Genomic DNA, 18236 nt, shown 5'->3' on the forward strand with positions numbered 1-18236 from the left:
GCGTAAAGGAGAACTGGAATAACCAGTTCCCCAATACGCGGTACCTCATGTGACACGTCCGCCAGAGCAGGCTCCAGGGCATTTATATATAATGTGAACAGGAGGGGGGCCTGAATGCACCTCTGTCTGACCCCCTCTCTGACCTCAAGTGACTTGTGCATCGCCCCTCAGAGTTTACTCTGATTGCAGCTAAAAGACCCAAGTGCAGGTCCGCTAAAAAGTGCACTAATGGGGGGGTCAATACCCAGGTTTAATAAAATGTGCCACAGCTTTGACCTATTTACTAGGTCAAATGCTGAGGAGAGGTCCATGAACCCCATATAGAGTGACCCCTCCTTAGCTATAGTGTACTTACTGATTAAAAGTTGGAGGTTAAGACATTGGTCGAGGGTACTCCTTTTGGCTCTAAAACCATATTGTGCATTAGACAGGACCCCTCTTCCAGACAGTATATATATATATATAATGATATATATATATATATATATATATATATATAATGATATATATATATATATATATATATATATATATATATATATATATATATATATATATATATCCTCTCAGCCATTTATTGCTACAACTTTAAACTAATGCGCCGTTTGTCTAGGACCACTTTTATTTTGTTCCGACCAATACCCAGGTCCTTTGACTTTACTGGGTTACCCCATTTTCATAATGGCCCCGTCCATGGCCAGCAGATTTCTGGCCGGCCCCTGCAAATAATCCTCTGTTGCCTATTAAGACAGCCCGTAATCTAGGAGTACTACTAGATAGTAACCTACAATGGCACTTGCTTATCTCTGCTCAGAGATCTTCGAAAAATACTCCCAATTTTATCAGCTCTAGCTAGACCCCAAGTGGTAAGTAGTATTATCATGAGCAGATTAGATTATTGTAATGCCCTACTTCTGGGAGCCCCAGTTTCCTTGATAAAAAAAGCTGCAAAGGATACAAGAAATCGCAGCTAAGCTAGCTCTAAACAGACAATGCAGAGCCTCTCCTTTGCATGCTCTAAAAGATCTTCACTGGTTATCCATCACACAGAGAGTTTAGTTTAAAGCACTCCGTATTGTTTATAGGGCAGTACACAAAATGGGGCCTAAGCCATTACAGAGGAAATGTCTCTGGTATTCCCCCAGCCGGAAGTCTTCGTTCTTCTTCAGCCAAATTATTTTGTATTCCAATTTTTAACAAAACTCGACTTGGCGGTAGGTCGTTCAGCTATGTAGCTTCTAAACTGTGGAATACACTGCCAATCGAGCTCAAACAAATTGACAATATGCTGCGATTTAGGAAGGAGCTTAAAACCAGACTTTTCTCTACGGAATAGTATTACAGTTTCCCCTAGTTTGGCTATCATTAATTACAGTTACGCATAGTGTCTTTTCCGGGTAATCTCAGCGCCAGGTTGAGTGACAGCCGCACTATAAAAATGTTACTTACAATACATTCTCTGTAGAAAGAAGAAAAAGAGAAAAACATGTTTTCAGTCATTTTGTGTATGGTTGCTTTTATTAATATTTTGCCTACAAGTGATACGTTTGTGTACATTAAATTTAACAACATTTTTAACAAAATTGTACCAGGATTTAATTGCATTGGCTTGATAATGTTGGTTTGCAAGTGTTTGATACTTTTGAAGAAAAAAAGGTTAATTTTTTATAGACTTGAGAGAATGAAAAAGGTTACCTTTTTATGTTTTACTGTTGGAAATTCCTGGTGTAGATGCTGGTTTTCATTGGATTTTTCTTTCCGTTTATGTGGAGTTTGGAGCGTTTGATTCTTTGGTTGTGAAAAAAGGGAAGAAATGTTATAGGTTTTGGAAAATGTTATTTTTGCAAATAGTCTGCATAGAAATATATTAGTGAATATGTACTAGTAAATGTATCCCCACCACCATCCAACACTTACTGAGGCAAGCACCTATCGGAGTAGGAATAGTAAATTTGCCCCACCACCATCCAGCACTTTCCCTGAGGCAAGAACCTGTCAGAGTAGAATAGTAAATTTACCCCACCACCATCCAGCTCTTTCCCTGAGGCAAGCACCTGTCAGGGTAGGAATAGTAAATTTTCCCCATCACCATCCAGCACTTTCCCTGAGGCAAGCACCTGTCGGAGTAGGACTAGTAAATTATCCTCCACCACCATCCAGCACTTTCCCTGAGCATGTTCCTTGAGGCAAAGTCATGAAGGTGAAAAAATAGTAATTTTAAAACATATCACTGATCAGTGTCTGATAATATATTATTTCTGACATCAATAAAGTTTTTTTTTGGTTCAGTTAATTTTTTACAGATTACCTACATTTGATTCTGTAAAGGTTTGTTTTTTCTAGGAAGGCATTTGGTGTTGCTGTATGTCCAATCTTAAAATCAAACTGAAAATGTTAATAATCATCTTTTTTTTTCTTATGGGCTTTTTAATTTTAAATACATTTTGTTCTTTTATTCACTTACTTTTCTAAGGAACGATAATTTCTTGAATATCCGCTGTAGATTATGGGCTGATTTTCAAAATCAGTAAATACTGTAAATAAGTGAAACAAATATTGTAAGTACTTGAGAATTAGGTGTAATTATTTGGAAGCTGTTTACTTAGAAACGTACAATACCTTTGGTCTGTAGATGGCAGTGTGCAACTGGAAAGCCTGCAGAATTATCTTGCTACTCCTGCTGTGTGTGGTCACCATGGAAGTCAGTTTGCCACTGAGCACAACATGGTGGACGGCTTCTTTTATATGTTTTTGGGGCAAACAAGAATGTAAATGAAACCATGTTTTGGAAACAGGTTTTAAGCACGATCCACAACCTGATAGAATGTATATTTATTTTGTCAGGTGTAAACATTTTCATTTAGACGTTACTTCTCGGAATGTCAACCCTTTTGCGTAGATGCTGGCTCAGGGGCTGTAATAAAAATAGTTGAAGGACTGCTGTTTTATGTGCTTCCAATTGATTGTATGTATAATCTGTTTTTTACTATGACATTAGTGTGTTTTTTTTCCAAAATGCTGTAAATATATGTGTCATTTTTGCCATTTTTACAAACACTTAATTTTATTATTAATACCCAGGTATTTAAATGGATAGGTACTTTAAAAATATCTAAGTACTAAAACTAATACCTGGGTATTAATAACCTCCCCTTCCCAAAACTCCTATTTCTCTTGCATCCCATCTCATGGGATGGATGCAAACAAATTAACAACTGAAAATGTACTATTAAACAATGAAAACATATTATGCGTTGTAATGGTATGCATTGTAAAACATGCATTGTAATGGTGCTTTCCTAGTGAAAACTGTGATATAAAAGTATGCATTGTAATGGTATGTGTTGTAACGTGATACATTCCAACTTTCTTGAGGGTAACCATAAATTGTTTAACAATGCCATTTGCCTGTTGCCAGAGAGGCGTGCTTTTCTGATGCTTGACGTTGATACAAATGAGAAATTCTTTAAATTCTCAGCTATTACAGGTTGAAGAGCTGTCAGATTTGAGGATGATGGGGACACCCTATGCAACAAAAATATCCAGCCACACCACTGGAGTCAAGCTATCCTGGCTGATGACAGCAGATAGCCAGAAACCGGTCCTAGGATGCCTGATTCCAGTCCAGGGAAGACATGGCTTGGTAGTTTGGGCTGGACTGTTCCCATGAGGTACAGGGTCAAGGCTGATTTGCATATGGCCATGTCTGAACAGGGGTGGCATGGAGTGCAAAAAGAAATGGATTTATGCCCAGAGTTCTGTACTGGGGTGAATGTATGACATTGTTCTGCATTCTGTCCATCAACTGTTGTTTTTGCATTTGTCACCCCGAGTGGGACGGGTATGCTCAGACATGAGTCCCGTGCTCTCCACACCACTGGAGTCAAGATATCTTGGCTGATAATGGCTGATAGCCTGAAACTGGTCCTAGGATGCTTGATTCAGGTCCAGGGAAGACATGGATTGGCAGTTCGGGCTGGACTGTTCCCATGAGGCACAGGGTCAACACTGATTTGCATATGACCATGTCTGAACTGGGGTGGTGCGGAGTGCAAAAAAACAATGGATTTAAGCCCAGATCTCTGTACTGGGGTGAATGTATGACATTGTTCTGCATTCTTTCCATCAACTGTTGTTTTTGCATTTGTCACCCCGAGTGGGACGGGTATGCTCAGACATGAGTCCTGTACTCTCCAAACCACTGGAGTCAAGCTATCCTAGTTGATGACGGCTGATAGCCAGTACTGGTCCTAGAATGCTTGATTACGGTCCAGGGAAGACATGGCTTGGCAGTTCTGGATGGAGTGTTCCCATGAGGCACAGGGTCAAGGCTGATTTCCATATGGCCATGTCTGAACTAGGGTGGTGTGGACTGTAAAAAAAACGATGAATTTAGGCCCAGATCTTTGTACTGGGGTGAATGTATGACATTGTTCTGCATTCTGTTCATCAACTGTTGTTTTTGCATTTGTCTCCCCGAGTGGGACGGGTATGCTCAGACGTGAGTTCCGTGCTCTCCACACCACTGGAGTCAAGCTATCCTAGTTGATGACGGCTGATAGCCAGAAAACGGTCCTAGAATGCTTAATTCCGGTTCAGGGAAGACATGGCTTGGCAGTTAGGACAGGACTGTTCCCATGAGGCACTGGGTGAAGGCTGATTTGCATATGGTCATGTCTGAACTGGGGTGGTGTGGAGTGCAATAAAACGATGGATTTAGGCCCAGATCTCTGTACTGGGGTGAATGTATGACATTGTTCTGCATCATGTCCATCAAGTGTTGTTTTTGCATTTGTCATCCCTAACAGGAGCACATAATCCATGTTGATTGTTCAAACATTGATTATGGATGCCCTTATTAAAATGGACCCACCCTCCTGGTTCCACTAGATCTCTCAAGATTATCTCATTATGGGGCAAAGATTAAGGGAGATGACATGTCTGATTAAGAGAGATGACGAATGTGGGCGAATTCTGGTAAGTGGTTTGTCTGTCTCCAGTATAGTCTTATGGCAAGGGTGTGTATTGGTAAAGCAAGCTAAATAAACAAGCATTGGAAATGCAATAGGTCTCGCATTAGAAAAGTTGGAGCTATTAGTCTTGTAAATGACAAATATTTTATTTATTTTTTGTTTTTTAAAATAGCTAAATTGATAGCTTTGTCATTTACAATGCCAATAGTTATAACTTTCGCGAATGTGACACCTATAGCATTTGGAATGCAACATGTTTTGTATTTACGTGACTCAGATGGCAGCTCTGGTCGTTAGGCCATATCTCTAGAGAGCAGGAGAGTGCAGCAGGGGAGAGAAACGCAGTAATGCAATAGGTCTCGCATTAGGAAAGTTTGAGCTATTGGTATTGTAAAGGACACATTTTTTATTTATGTGCTTGTTTTGAAAATAGCAAAATTAATAGCTTTGTTATTTACAATGCCAATAGTTTATCTTTCGCAAATGTGACACCTATTGTAACACAATATGTGTTGTAGCACTCAGTGGTGTGAGGGGTGTGAGGGTGAGGGGTGTGAGAGTGAGTGGTGTGAGGGTGAGGGGGTGTGAGTGTGAGGGTGTGAGGGTGACTGAGGGTGTGTGAGGGTGAGGGGGTAAGGGTGTGTGTGAGGGTGTGCGAGCATCAGTGTGAGTGAGGGTGTGTGAGCTGTATAGATGTTTTGCAAAGTATGGTAGACTGCATGCATTTGTGCTTGATGCAGACAGCACAGAAATTAACAGTAAACAGTCCACCAAACCATAAAACAGGCAAGCAGCCCAAAAACATGCCCACACTATACACTTTGACCGGTCAAGCCAGCCCCATTGGGCACTGCCAGACTGGCCTATAGGCAGGGCTACTGGAATTATGAGGCAAGGGAGGACCATATTATGAGGCAATGTTGACTAAATAGTGTGATAAGAAAGCGTAAATAATTCTACGTGATGCGGCATGTTTTGTTTTGTAGCGACTGAGCTACAAACTATTTTTTGGGGTTCAAATCTGCAGATTATACAGCTGATTATGGATTAAGTGGAAACTGGGGCAAATCTGTAACTGTGTGGAAAACACAGCGACAGCAGAATTGCATAGTTCTGGTGTACTTCTCTGCTTACAGCCAGGGCAATCTGAACCTAACCATCACTGCTCAACCAGGACCATTCGATGTTCCCTTCCAAGCCTGCACGGTCCTCCGGACACCGCGCTGCTACCCATCCTGCATTCCTCTCCACTTATTTAAACGAAGCCCCATTTACTCACTGTTGCACGTGGGTGTGTGCCTGCCTCTGTGCAAGCCCGGGATAGCCTATGTGGGCTTCCCTCACGCCAGCACGAAAAAACGGAGGCAGGAGAGCGGCAGCAGCTACCAGCGGGGGCAGAGCAGAGGAATCCCGAAGACTGCAGTGGGGAAAGGGCGGGCAGGAAAACAACAGGGGTGAGGGCAGCAGAAGAGAGATGGTGGGCACAAGGCGGTATCAGAGAGCGAGAGAAAAGGCGAGGCAAGGGGAAACGAGTAGACAAGAAAGGACCGGGCGGGGGCGAGCGGCAGTGTCAATTAAAAGATGGAAAAAGGATGGAAAGAAGCAAGATGATTAGACTGAAAGGGCAACAGTGGGGATATATGAGGGATGAGAAGTAGAAAGAGAGGAGAGGCACACTGTGGGAAATAGAAGAGAGAGGGCAGCTAAGATCTCTGGTGGCACTTATTTTAGTGAAAACGATCTATTTCCCGCTGCTACGACCAAGGTGTATTCGCCCAGTTAAATGCAATTCACTTGAATGGGTTTTAGAGTTTGGGTAGTTTATCACAACAAGACGGAGGGCATTGCTGTGGGGAGGGGGGAGGAGAAATGTGACACGGCCGCAGAAGGGGGCGGAGCGGGGAGAGCGGCGATGAGGGAGAGACACGCCTGGCGGCCGTGAATAGTGTGAAGCAGCAGGGGCCTTTGAAGTGAAGCTAAGCTTCACTTCAAAGGTGTGGGAGGAGTGCGGCTGAGGCAGAGCGCACGCTGGGGGAAGCTTGTGGGGCGGAGCGGGAAGAGCTGCTGGGAACAGATGGCTGGCGATTTGATGCTGTGCACGTGCATTTTAGGTCAATGCGCTTGCGCATTGACCTAAAAGCGCACGGGCACAGCATCAAATCGCCAGTTTAGTTAAACCTCTGTTTAATCCCCTATAGTCTCGCTCCGCTCAATGCGCATGCGCATTGAGAGGCGAGACCTAAAAAGTGACATGTGTGCAGGTTAGAAAAGCGTCAATAAAAGAAAGACACTGAAACTCAAAAAGAAATATTACGTAGGCAATGGTGGCACTTGTGCAAGAATTTAAAGCAAAGAAAATGTAAGAGGTAGCAAACGGTTTGTGATCGAGGACAAAAGTGACGTGTGCATGTTGTAAACGAGTGGCAAACATAGGTAGAAGGATGATACTGCAATAAATATCAGACTCTCACACCACAAGAGGTACTTTGTCGTGAGGTGCTGTTGAGCAAGCGATGAAAGAACAGTGGGAAGGTTTTGTGCGTATTTTGTCCCAGACTGGGTGTAGAATGTGGAACACATGTTGTGCATAAAGAAAGGTACGATTTTATAATAAACTTTCTTATGTACAATGGAAACTAGAAAGAGATGCACAGTAAAGGAGATGTATTATGACTTTAGGATATGTAGGTAACAGTAGGAAGGTAATCATATGCTATAGTGTTGAAGTCTAGAAAGGCATGTACAGTTAAAGAGAAGCGAACAGAACCCGTATATTTTATGGCAAAAGAAAGCTGCAATAAAAAAAGACTCTACAGCTTAAGGGTAAGGAGGTGGTTGCCTTAGGAGAGAGTAGAGCGCTAGAAATGGGGTACGGAATGTAGGGGCGGTAGAAATGTGAATATGTGTAACACTTATTAAAGGTGTAATGGAAATTACAGCAAAATCCAAGTAAGAAGAGCATGAAGACGAAAAAGCAAATTGTAGTGTGCAAATGCTAAGAAATACGATGTTTGCATATTAACAAACAGTGAAATAAGTTATTTTTTATACATCCAAAATTGCGCTAAAATACATTGTGCACACAAATTTGTGTTTCAGTTATTGTATTGTTTGTAATTAATTATATATACTACTTAAGCACAGCTAAGGACAGTGAGTCAAAGGTAGAAAGTTTGAATGGGGTGGATGTGAGCTTGTAATTTGAGTGGGTGAGAGGTGAGAGCGGCGATGAGGGAGAGACACGCCTGGCGGCCGTGAATAGTGTGAAGCAGCAGGGGCCTTTGAAGTGAAGCTAAGCTTCACTTCAAAGGTGTGGGAGGAGTGCGGCTGAGGGGGGAAGCTTGTGGGGCGGAGCGGGAAGAGCTGCTGGGGAACAGATGGCTGGCGATTTGATGCTGTGCACGCGCATTTTAGGTCAATGCGCTTGCGCATTGACCTAAAAGCGCACGGGCACAGCATCAAATCGCCAGTCAAGGTAAAGTCTGTTTAAGCCCCTATAGTCTCGCTCCGCTCAATGCGCATGCGCATTGAGAGGCGAGACCTAAAAAGTGGCTAATGGCGATTTACCAGGTTAATGTCTGTCACCACTTATACATACAATCTTTGCATGAACTACTGGCGAAGATTAACGTTACTTTATCAAACATGGAACTATACACTTGATTGGATTCCACCACACAAAAAATCCAAAAACCGAAAGACAGTTGAAGTAACCTTTCCCGAAGATAAGCAGTGGATGTAATAGAGCTGGTTAATCCTGAATGCAGGCAATATAGAATCATGCTGTTATCAAAAAAACTAATGCTAGAAACATGTCATTCCCAGTGTTTTATCCGAAATTAAAATAAACAACAAAAAGTCTCAACCTACGGAATTGTTCATGCATTCTCATTAAAAGCCAAGTTACACCCAGGCGGGGAGGACAGGAGAGTAAGATTATAGAATTGTAAGAAGAAAATAAATCAAATTAGATCAAATGCTCTTTTTGTTAGCTCATTTTATTTTCTTAGTAGTTGGATTAATACTTTTACCACCTGCACCACTTCCCACTTCTTTATTTAGATCCAGTCAGTTTTAGCAGTGGGGGTGAAACAATTATGATAATTATAAAACAAAAATGCTTACACTTAAGCAATAAACAAAGATGTTCATGGGGTATGTAATCATTTCATTACATACACTCTTTGAATGGAGGTTTCAATTCTTACGCCATCCCATCTACTTATCAAATGATGTCTCTGTTGCTGGAAGCCTCGTATGAACTATTAAACATATTTGTGTTGCTCTGGGGTAATTGGGATATCCGGAATTGGAATCTGACTATAGAGTGGTTTATCACAGCAAGGATTCTAGAGGGAACAGTTTGGTATTCTATAATTTCTCAATATTATTTCAGAATAGGTGGATCTGTTAGGATGATTACCACACAAATATATTAGGATGATGGAGCCAGCAAGTATGGAATGGTCACAGTTAAAGTAGTTACCTTCTAACTGTTTTGGAAACAAATCACTAATATTAGTATAAAATGGCAGCTCAATCGCATATAAATTGCATTTGTTTTTAACGTATCCAGGTTGTTGTATTTCACTATTTTAGTCTGCACTCTGTAGTGATCACTATCTGCTGCGCGCCACACTGCACACTGGTGGATGAAGTGCATGTTGTGATTGTGTAATATCTGACCATTTGATGAGAATCTACTTGTAAAACTATTTTAAATCCACCTACTGTGAGTTAGTTTTATATCACAATGAAATGTATAATTATTTGATAATTTATTCATGTATTTGTAGTCTTACGTTATGAATAACAGACACAGTGGTGTCACAGAGCTCTAGAAATGGAAAACAGTTTTACATTTGAAAATCACTAGATGGTACGAGACGGGACTACCAATCTGAGACATAAAAAAAGTTACCAGATAATTTTTTATCATTTAATGAGCCATTTTAATACTAATTACAGTGCACCGGACATAATATCAAGATATTCAAAAAAGAAGTGGAGGCTATAGCAAAGTGCATCACACTAACCATATTATTAAGTAGATATTAAACTTTCGAGATACCATTGAAATAGCAGATGCTCAAGTTCTATTCGAAATATTTAGGAAAAGTAACGTGTACATAAAGTGACAAATGAAATGTTCATTTTGCTCGCTTTTATTCGAGCCAGGTACTTTTATCACAAGCTGGGAATCCAATGAGAGACTTACATAAAACCTATGAAAATAAATCCGATGTAATGTGCTTGACTAGATTAGTGTTAGAAAGATAGAAGTGCATAGCATATTTTGAATATGCTCTACCCACTAAATAAAGCTGACCACACAAAACAGTAGTCATGCAGTGACACATATAGACAGAGCTGCAAACTCCAAATGTGGTGCATAATCTTTAAACCAGTTGGCCACAAAAACACACAATTTCTATCTTCCAAGTTTTGGAATTATATTTTATGCAAAGTAAGTACTGTTTTACAACCCAGCTTGTAAAGCAATTCAAAACATATCTATAAACAAATATAGTTCCCGCTCTGTGTAGAATAAATGACAAAATGATTCAATTACTTAATTGCAATGACGTTCTCCTGAGAGATTTCCTCGTGAATCCTGAAATAAATAAAGAAAATGCAAGGTATTTCAGTTAATTTAGTTCCAATCTCAATCACTGGTACATAAAATAACAAAATAACTGAGTTTTACTCAACACTCACTTGATGAGAAAGGAAAAAAATCCATTTTTAAAAACTATCTAGACTGCAAGAGGCTGTTTTAGCAAAAGTACATATAATGTAAGGTACCAGCTCCCCTCTTTCAAGGATCAGAAATTGTGGTTTTGCATTATGACATATCATATTATTGTGGTTTACACTGTGGTTCATAGAGTAATGTATCTTTGTCATGTTGATATGAATAAAGACAACATATTTAAGGACTTTCTCTGCTACACACTTTGTGGATTTGACATTTTATACTTAGCTCTCCAGCAGCCATCTCTATTTAATAAAAATAATACAAACAATTGTATACACAAATGGGCATTGAGTCTGTCTCCTTCAGCCATTGCTACAGTCGTGTCTCATACAAATTTAGCTTCATCTCGCACGGCAACACACAGCGAGTGGGGAATTGGGTTAGCCCTTTATACCACTGGCATGTTGACAGTGCTAGGCCTACACCGATTACTTGTCTGGGTGCCTGACAGTATGAGTTCAGGCATGTTGCCTACCCATTGTCTGCTTTTGTATTAGGAAGAAACAGGCACTCATAGTCAAAAGAAGTCCCCTGAAAGGAAATGTACAGGTATCCGCTGAGTCCCATTGTGAGGAGAAACATCTTTCTAGCCAAAGTCAAAGTCAAAAGTTACTTTATTCGGTTAAAATATTAAAACTATCAATGTACAGATCACATTTCATGCTATCTCATATCAATTATTAACAATACAAAGAATTAATTTCTAATCACATACCAAATACAAAAAGGTCCATCGGCCAGCCTATGGTACGCATTTCCACCAAAAGCAACCCTTGGTATTCAAATAAATTTGTTAAAAAGTTTGTCACACACCGAAATCCATTGACTAAAGGACTCAATTTTACTTGATATAATTTAAAAGAAAAGAACCAGCAGTATAATTACAGTTTATTGCGCCGCCTAATTGCCCCTGTAATACAGCTTGCTACCCCAAAGCATACAAGCAGGGAGCCCATCATTTTCAAGTAGGCTAGCTCTGGTCTGACTTGATCAAAGTTACCCCCTCTTAACAGTGGCAAGATACATTTTCTGCGTAACATAACATAAAAATCGCAACAAAAAAACCATATGGATGGTGTTCTGCTCTGAGAAGTTATCGCAAGGACAAGGGCCTAACGATCCCTCTTTAAAGATGCCTTTAGGATGCAATAGTAACCATGGCAATATATTATATTTAAATCTTATTAGAGTGAATAAATGATAGGGTTTATTTATGTACGTTAGGTACGGCTGCATCTCCCTACCTAAACTTAAGATAACAAAACTCCTCACTGAGGGTTTGGCTACTTCCATTTCCTCCCTTATTAACATCGATCTGTTCAGAAACTGGTGCTTCTGGTCTCTAATAGCCGCCTTACTAAAGGCCCTAGGAGTTAAAAATAGATCAGAGCAACCCATTGATTCCATTTGTGTCTTAATATAACGGATCCACGGGATATCAAGGCCTTTGTCCAAAGACACACAGTCCTGAATGATTAACTGATTCAGGTTAGGTGACGGCTGAGACCAGATTCTTAGCCAACATAATAATGGGGCAACCGCAATCTGGTCTGAGATAAAACCGGCACCTAAATCCTCATGGAGATTAAAAATTGGAGTGGAAGCTGGAAGCGACATCAGCCTACGAAATTTTTTTTTTCAACTGTCTGGTGTCGCTAGTCTCAGTGTAGCCCCATACATCGCTCCTATAGGTTACCATTGGGAGGCACTTGGCGTTATAAATTTTCATAAGGGCAGGGAGTGGTTTAGATCCTATTCTCAGTGTAAACCATAATATAGCCCCAGATGCCCTAGCCAGGGTGTTCTTTTTATGCGCACGCTGCAACACCCACGAACGTCTTACATCAAAAAGGACACCTAAATAGGGAAAGGCGGGGACTTTCGTGAGTTCCAGGCCCTTACAATAAAATTTGACCTTTTTTGCCCGGCCCTTGCCAATTGACATGGAGTGTGATTTTTTAAGGTTTGTAATTAAATCTAGGGAGTCCATAAAATCAATGAAACAATCTAAAAGGGATTGTAAGCCATGCGACCTCCTTGCTACCAAAACAGCATAATCTGCGTACAGTAGAGCCAGGATCATTTTGGTACCTGCTCCTGGGAGATCCGTACAAGAGGCGGTCAAAACATCTCCCAGTTTATGAATATAAAGTGTAAACAGCAGGGGTGCCAAAATGCACCCCTGTCGTACCCCTCGCTTTACAGCCCATGCATCAGTTAGGCTGCCGTTCTCATTATAGCGAACTGCCGCCGAGGTGTTTTCATGAATGGCCGCCAAGAAAGAGATCAGGGCCGGCTCCAAGCCAATGCAATGTAGGGAAGCCCAAAGTTGTTGCCTATTTACAAGATCGAAAGCAGTGGATAAATCCATAAATGCCAAATGGATATCACCACGCTTACCGACCGTGTATTTCCCTATTACTAAATCAAGATTAAGACATTGACCCGTCGTGCCCTTGCCCTGCCTGAATCCATACTGGAGATCCGAGATGATGCAGTTTGTGTCTAGCCAGACTGTTAAACGGGCAAGAACGACCTTCCCCATTATCGTGGCTGCAGAGTCTAGGAGTGAAATCGGTCTAGAGCATGCCGGGTCCTCTCTTGAGCCCTTTTTAAATATTGGAATTATCACGGCTTTAGCCCAAGACAGGGGAAAGCCGACCTGTGACGCTGGATTAAAAACAGAAGTTAAAACCTTAGCCCATACAACCGGGTCTGCCCTATAAAGATCGGCCGGTACGCCATCTGGGCCTGGTGCCTTTCCCCTTAAGGTCGACATTATTGCCTCAGTTACTTCCTCCTCTGAGAACACCACATTCAGGGTGTGAATATCAACCCCCCCACTGGCTGGTTGGCTCCAAGCTCCATCAGTATACATACCACTAAAGTGCTCAACCCATCTTTCTGCAGAGATGAGACAATCTTTAACATAATTATTCGTCTCATCAAACATTTGGCTGTTGACCACTTTCCAGAATCTGGAGCTACTAGACAGGGTGCTCACTTGACTAAGTTCATCCCAAGCCCTTTCTCTTAGCTCTGTCTTTCTTGTTTTGACTGCAATTTTGTATGCCCTTCTAACCAGCTTGACTCTATTTGCATCCCTTGGGGTCTCTTTCTGCTCCTCCATGAGTGCTGCGTGTGCGCGGGTACACGCTTGGTCAACCCAGTTTTTATATTTCTTGGGTTTTGGGTTACAGTGGAGCGTCAAGTTGGCTGCCACCTGTTTCGTAATGCGTTCAAAAGAACTCAAGGTTTGTGACAGATCAGAGTCCTTACTTGAACATACACTAAAATCATCTAAATTACTTTTGTACAAATTATCAAGCAAACCTTCCGGAGTAATTGTCTCCCATCTTAGCCTCCATTCTTGGTCTTTAGTGGCAGTGTTAGAATTAGACATGAGTGCCAGGGGTTTAGTGGTCACGAAAGCCTGGATATTAATTACCAGGATTAGGGGATTGTGATCACTCAGGCAGCTCTGCGTTACACGAAAGGAACCTAATAAATCCATCAGTAGGACTGAGACTAAGATAAAATCAATAATACTTTGGTGCCCCTGGCCAGTGTATTTGGACATAGAAGGAAAAGTTTCCGGCTATACAGGGCAGAACAAATTGTAAGGTGATAAAAAAACTCTCTAGAAAAACACCCGACTTTGTGTGTTCAAAATGAGTTAGCCCCTGCGGGCCATTCTCCTCCTCTAGGCCTGACATACAGTTGGAGGAACAAGCGTGAGTAATAAAATCACCAAGGATCAGTAAATGGTAGGACGCGTCATTATTGGCCTCATAGTCATCTAAGAAGGAAGCCAATGCACTTAGGTGCTCCAAATCGTCCATCCTTGTAAAAGAATTATAAAAAATTACCACCAAGAGGCCTGGTAAGTTTTCACCTATTAATTTAACTGCCAAAATATTCGGTGAAGTTGTTTCTATCAGCTTTAATTTATACAGTAATTTTAGGCTGATCAATAATAGGAGTCCCCCCCCCTTGATCTACCCTTTGTTGATGGAACAGCATCTTTGCTAAAAGAACAGTACCCGTCCAAGTAGTAAGGATCGTTGCAATCCCAGGCCCAGGTTTCCTGCAGGGCAATAATGTGATGCATTGATCGGAAAGACTTCCAGTTCGTGTGCCCTCTTTTTGACCGTATGCCGGCTATATCCATGGAAGAGCAAATATGCAGTCTGCCCCATTAAGTTAGGTTCAATATCAACCAACATCGTAAGATTAGGCTCAGCAATATGGGGTAATGAGGCCAAGCTGGGACTAGACATTAAAAGTGTGATCTCATTTTCACCCAATGTCCCCTTAATTAATGAGTCATCTATAAGCACATGATTAGTTTTCAGTCATCCCTGCTCGTCTAGATTGGACAGAGCATCAAATCTATTTGAGACCACTAATAAGGGGGTAACTCCCCTTGGTATCTCAGCGGCGGCCTATAAAAATATCCCAATGGGTGCGCCACAATGGACGTAACAGGGGAAAAATTATGATCATGAGCTTTGAGGATCATTTGGCCAACTGCAGGACTTCGAAAATTGATAATAACATAATCCCCTCCTGTCTTTTTTTGTGATTTACCTAGCCATGCAAGTCTGTGGACCATCAAAATGTTTTTGGCCGTGGAATACCTGTATACTTTGTGTCTAGCCAACCAATCCACAGTTTTATTTTTTAACTGAGCCCAAGATTCGGGTTGATCCGACCTCCACGGGGGGGGGGGGACCCGTCAGGACTACAACAAGGGGACTTGCCACTGGTGGAAGATCTATGATGTCTCACGAAGGTTTAAACAGCACATTATTTATTGTCTCGTTTGTAATGTTTTGGCCACCCCCGGACAAGCTGGGGGGGCACTTGATGCCCCTAACAGTTCCCTTGGCATTTGCGTATTATGAGGACCTAGACAAAGTGGGATAGTTTGCCATTCACCACCCTGAGGTATAATACTGGGTCTTGAGGGCTGCTCCCCAGAATTTGAACTTGCATCCTGGGCTGGTGGGTTTAAAACATGCGTTGTTCCATTCACACTATCTGCGACCGGCTTGGTCAGAGCTTTATTTTGTGTCGCTCCTAGTGCACTCTTTCCCAAACCTGTTCTTAGTAGACATCCCTCCACTGCCGTGTTCACTATGTCTGTGTTTCTCCTTACTTCGAATTGTTTTACCATTTGGGCAACTTTTTCTTCTATGGCCCCTAGCTTTGTCTAAAATGGAGCTAGGATTCCCAAAATTAATGTTTCCATGCATTCCCAATAAGCCTGATTATCCCCTGTGTCCCCGAGGTCAATTCCATTAGGGTTAGCAGATGGAGACACACCAGGTTCACATATTCGGGGTGATTTTCCTTTTTGATGCTTGCTTTTCCCTTTGTCTTTGTTTTTATCACTTATGGCTAGGCCGCCCCTCGTTCGTTTCGCCAATGGTTCCCCTGGCCCACCCACCGTGCCAGTACTTTCCCTTGCTGTTCTCTTGGACCTAGTAGCTCGATCATCCTAGACTACCACAGTATCAATAGGGCAATGGGATTGAGTGTGGGCAAAGGGTGGGGCATGACCCAAGGGTAAATCAGAATTCCACCGATTACTGGGCTCCACGATGGGGCCATATGTAGCACCATGTGGGGATGATCTTGGGGAGCTAATGCCCTCCACAACACGATTGAAAATAAGATTTTCAATAGGCTCTTTGTTTATAATGCTTGGGGGTTGGATAACTATTGTTGGTGTTTTAACCATTCTTATGGCCCCCAGGGATGATCTTTTTTGTACTGCATAAAGTCCTAAGGAAAGTCTTTTTTCAGTGAGGTGTATCTTGTGCTGTAGCACTGATTCTGCTCTAATTAGAAAAGCATCCAATGTGCCTGCGACCGCCCCCCCTGCCCTCTGGCCCGTCAGGTTTCATTTTGTAGCCATAACCCACACCTTGTCTTAAGCCAAATATAAGTGAATTACTCAATTTATAAACACAAGAATAATGAAGATGATGAAGTGGAATTTATAGATGCGCAACTTAGCCCAATGGGCGTCAAGGCGCCTAACTCAAAACTAGCTGAAAGCACCAGATGAGAGGAGCTTATTGATATGCCTTAATAAAGCACCTGGTTTTGAGAGCCTTCCTAAAGAGATCCAATGAAGGTTGTGATTTGATCTCAAGGGGAAGTGTGTTCCATAGTTGGGGTGCCAAGATGGAAAAGGCCTTACTCCCCCATCTAACCTTCCTAGAGCGCGGGACTACCAGTTGGTTAAGCTCTAGAGAACGTAGACATCTACTCGGGACATACCGAGTAAGCAGGGATCCAAGAGCATCGGCAGGGCCAGCCATAAGGGCACGGTAAGTGAGGCAGAGGAGCTTAAAAGATACTCTTGAGGTGATAGGGAGCCAGTGAAGACTCTTCCTTGCCATGGTCGCAGAGGACAGCCAAGGCAGGGCCAGAACAAATCGCGCCGCCGCGTTCTGCACAACCTGTAGGCGCTGCAGAAGGCCCTTGTTGGCCCCGGCATAAAGTGAGTTACAATAGTCGAGCCTTGAACCAACAAGAGCGATCAATAGTCCAGAGTTAAGAATGTATGCATCCACAGAAAGGAAAAGTCACTGACCAAGTTCTGCAAATGGGTCTCAGACGCCCTCGATTCCCTTATACCAATGCGCTGGTCCAAATGCCATACCAAAGTACCTAGCCCATGGTATAATGACTCGCTTGCCGAGCTAAAAAAGATCTGCCGGAAAGCTGAGAGGGAATGGAGGAAGACTTATGATCGTGAACTGAAATCCTCCTATTTTGCTAAACTCAAGACCTATCATAGGGCAATTTGCAGAACCCGGGCAGCATTTTATGCCCAGGAATTCTCAGCCAGCACCAATCCCTCAAAACTAGTATTCAAGGTCGTTAAAGACCTTATGAATAAAAGGGCCACCTCGACGGCTATCTGCACGGACGCTCATTGTGAAGGTTTAGCATCCTTCTTTTTAGAAAAAGTGCAGAATATCTATCGAGGATTCAACCAGGTGCCACTTGACCCAGAATCAGGGATCCTTAATGTACTACAGGTGGAGGCTCTGACTTTTTTTCCGGACTTGTCTATAGAGATCTTTGACACACTGAGTCTCAAGATTAAATCTGGCTCCCCGTTGGACCCGGTGAAGCCTGATCAAATCAGGATCCTTCCTCTCGGGTGCCGGGCCTCAATGCTGTCTCTAATTAATCTGTCGCTATCCTCTGGAGTGGTCCCTTCCTTGTGGAAGCGAGCGGTAGTCACCCCAATCCTGAAGAAGGCTACTTTAGATCCGACCTTGCCGGAAAACTACCGCCCTATATCCCTCCTTCCCTGGATAGCTAAAGTTACTGAGACGCATGTGAATTCCATTCTCACTGACCATCTTGCTCGGAATAATATTCTGGATCTGAGTCAGAACGGTTTCCGGACAGGACACAGCACCGAGACCGCGTTGCTCTATATGATCGAGCACTTACGTGGGGTGCTCGATGCGGGGCGA

The 18236-nt window shown here is 42.3% G+C and overlaps 1 protein-coding gene across 6 annotated transcripts in view; it reads right to left on the minus strand.

The window, feature by feature from the left end:
• Window positions 1–18236, minus strand: part of LOC144770647 (E3 ubiquitin-protein ligase TRIM39-like) — a 299133-nt gene that overhangs the window by 174052 nt on the left and 106845 nt on the right. For 4 of the 6 annotated variants that reach the window (XM_078655353.1, XM_078655350.1, XM_078655355.1 and 1 more), the window contains one exon: window positions 10546–10587. The exons of the other annotated variants lie outside the window; for them this stretch is intronic. In XM_078655353.1, the coding sequence (XP_078511479.1) occupies window positions 10546–10587 (42 nt within the window). The remainder of the gene's footprint in view (window positions 1–10545; window positions 10588–18236) is intronic. 6 annotated transcript variants of the gene reach the window in all.

This window comes from Lissotriton helveticus, chromosome 7 (assembly GCF_964261635.1).
Source record: "Lissotriton helveticus chromosome 7, aLisHel1.1, whole genome shotgun sequence".
NCBI classification, from domain to species: Eukaryota; Metazoa; Chordata; class Amphibia; order Caudata; family Salamandridae; genus Lissotriton; species Lissotriton helveticus.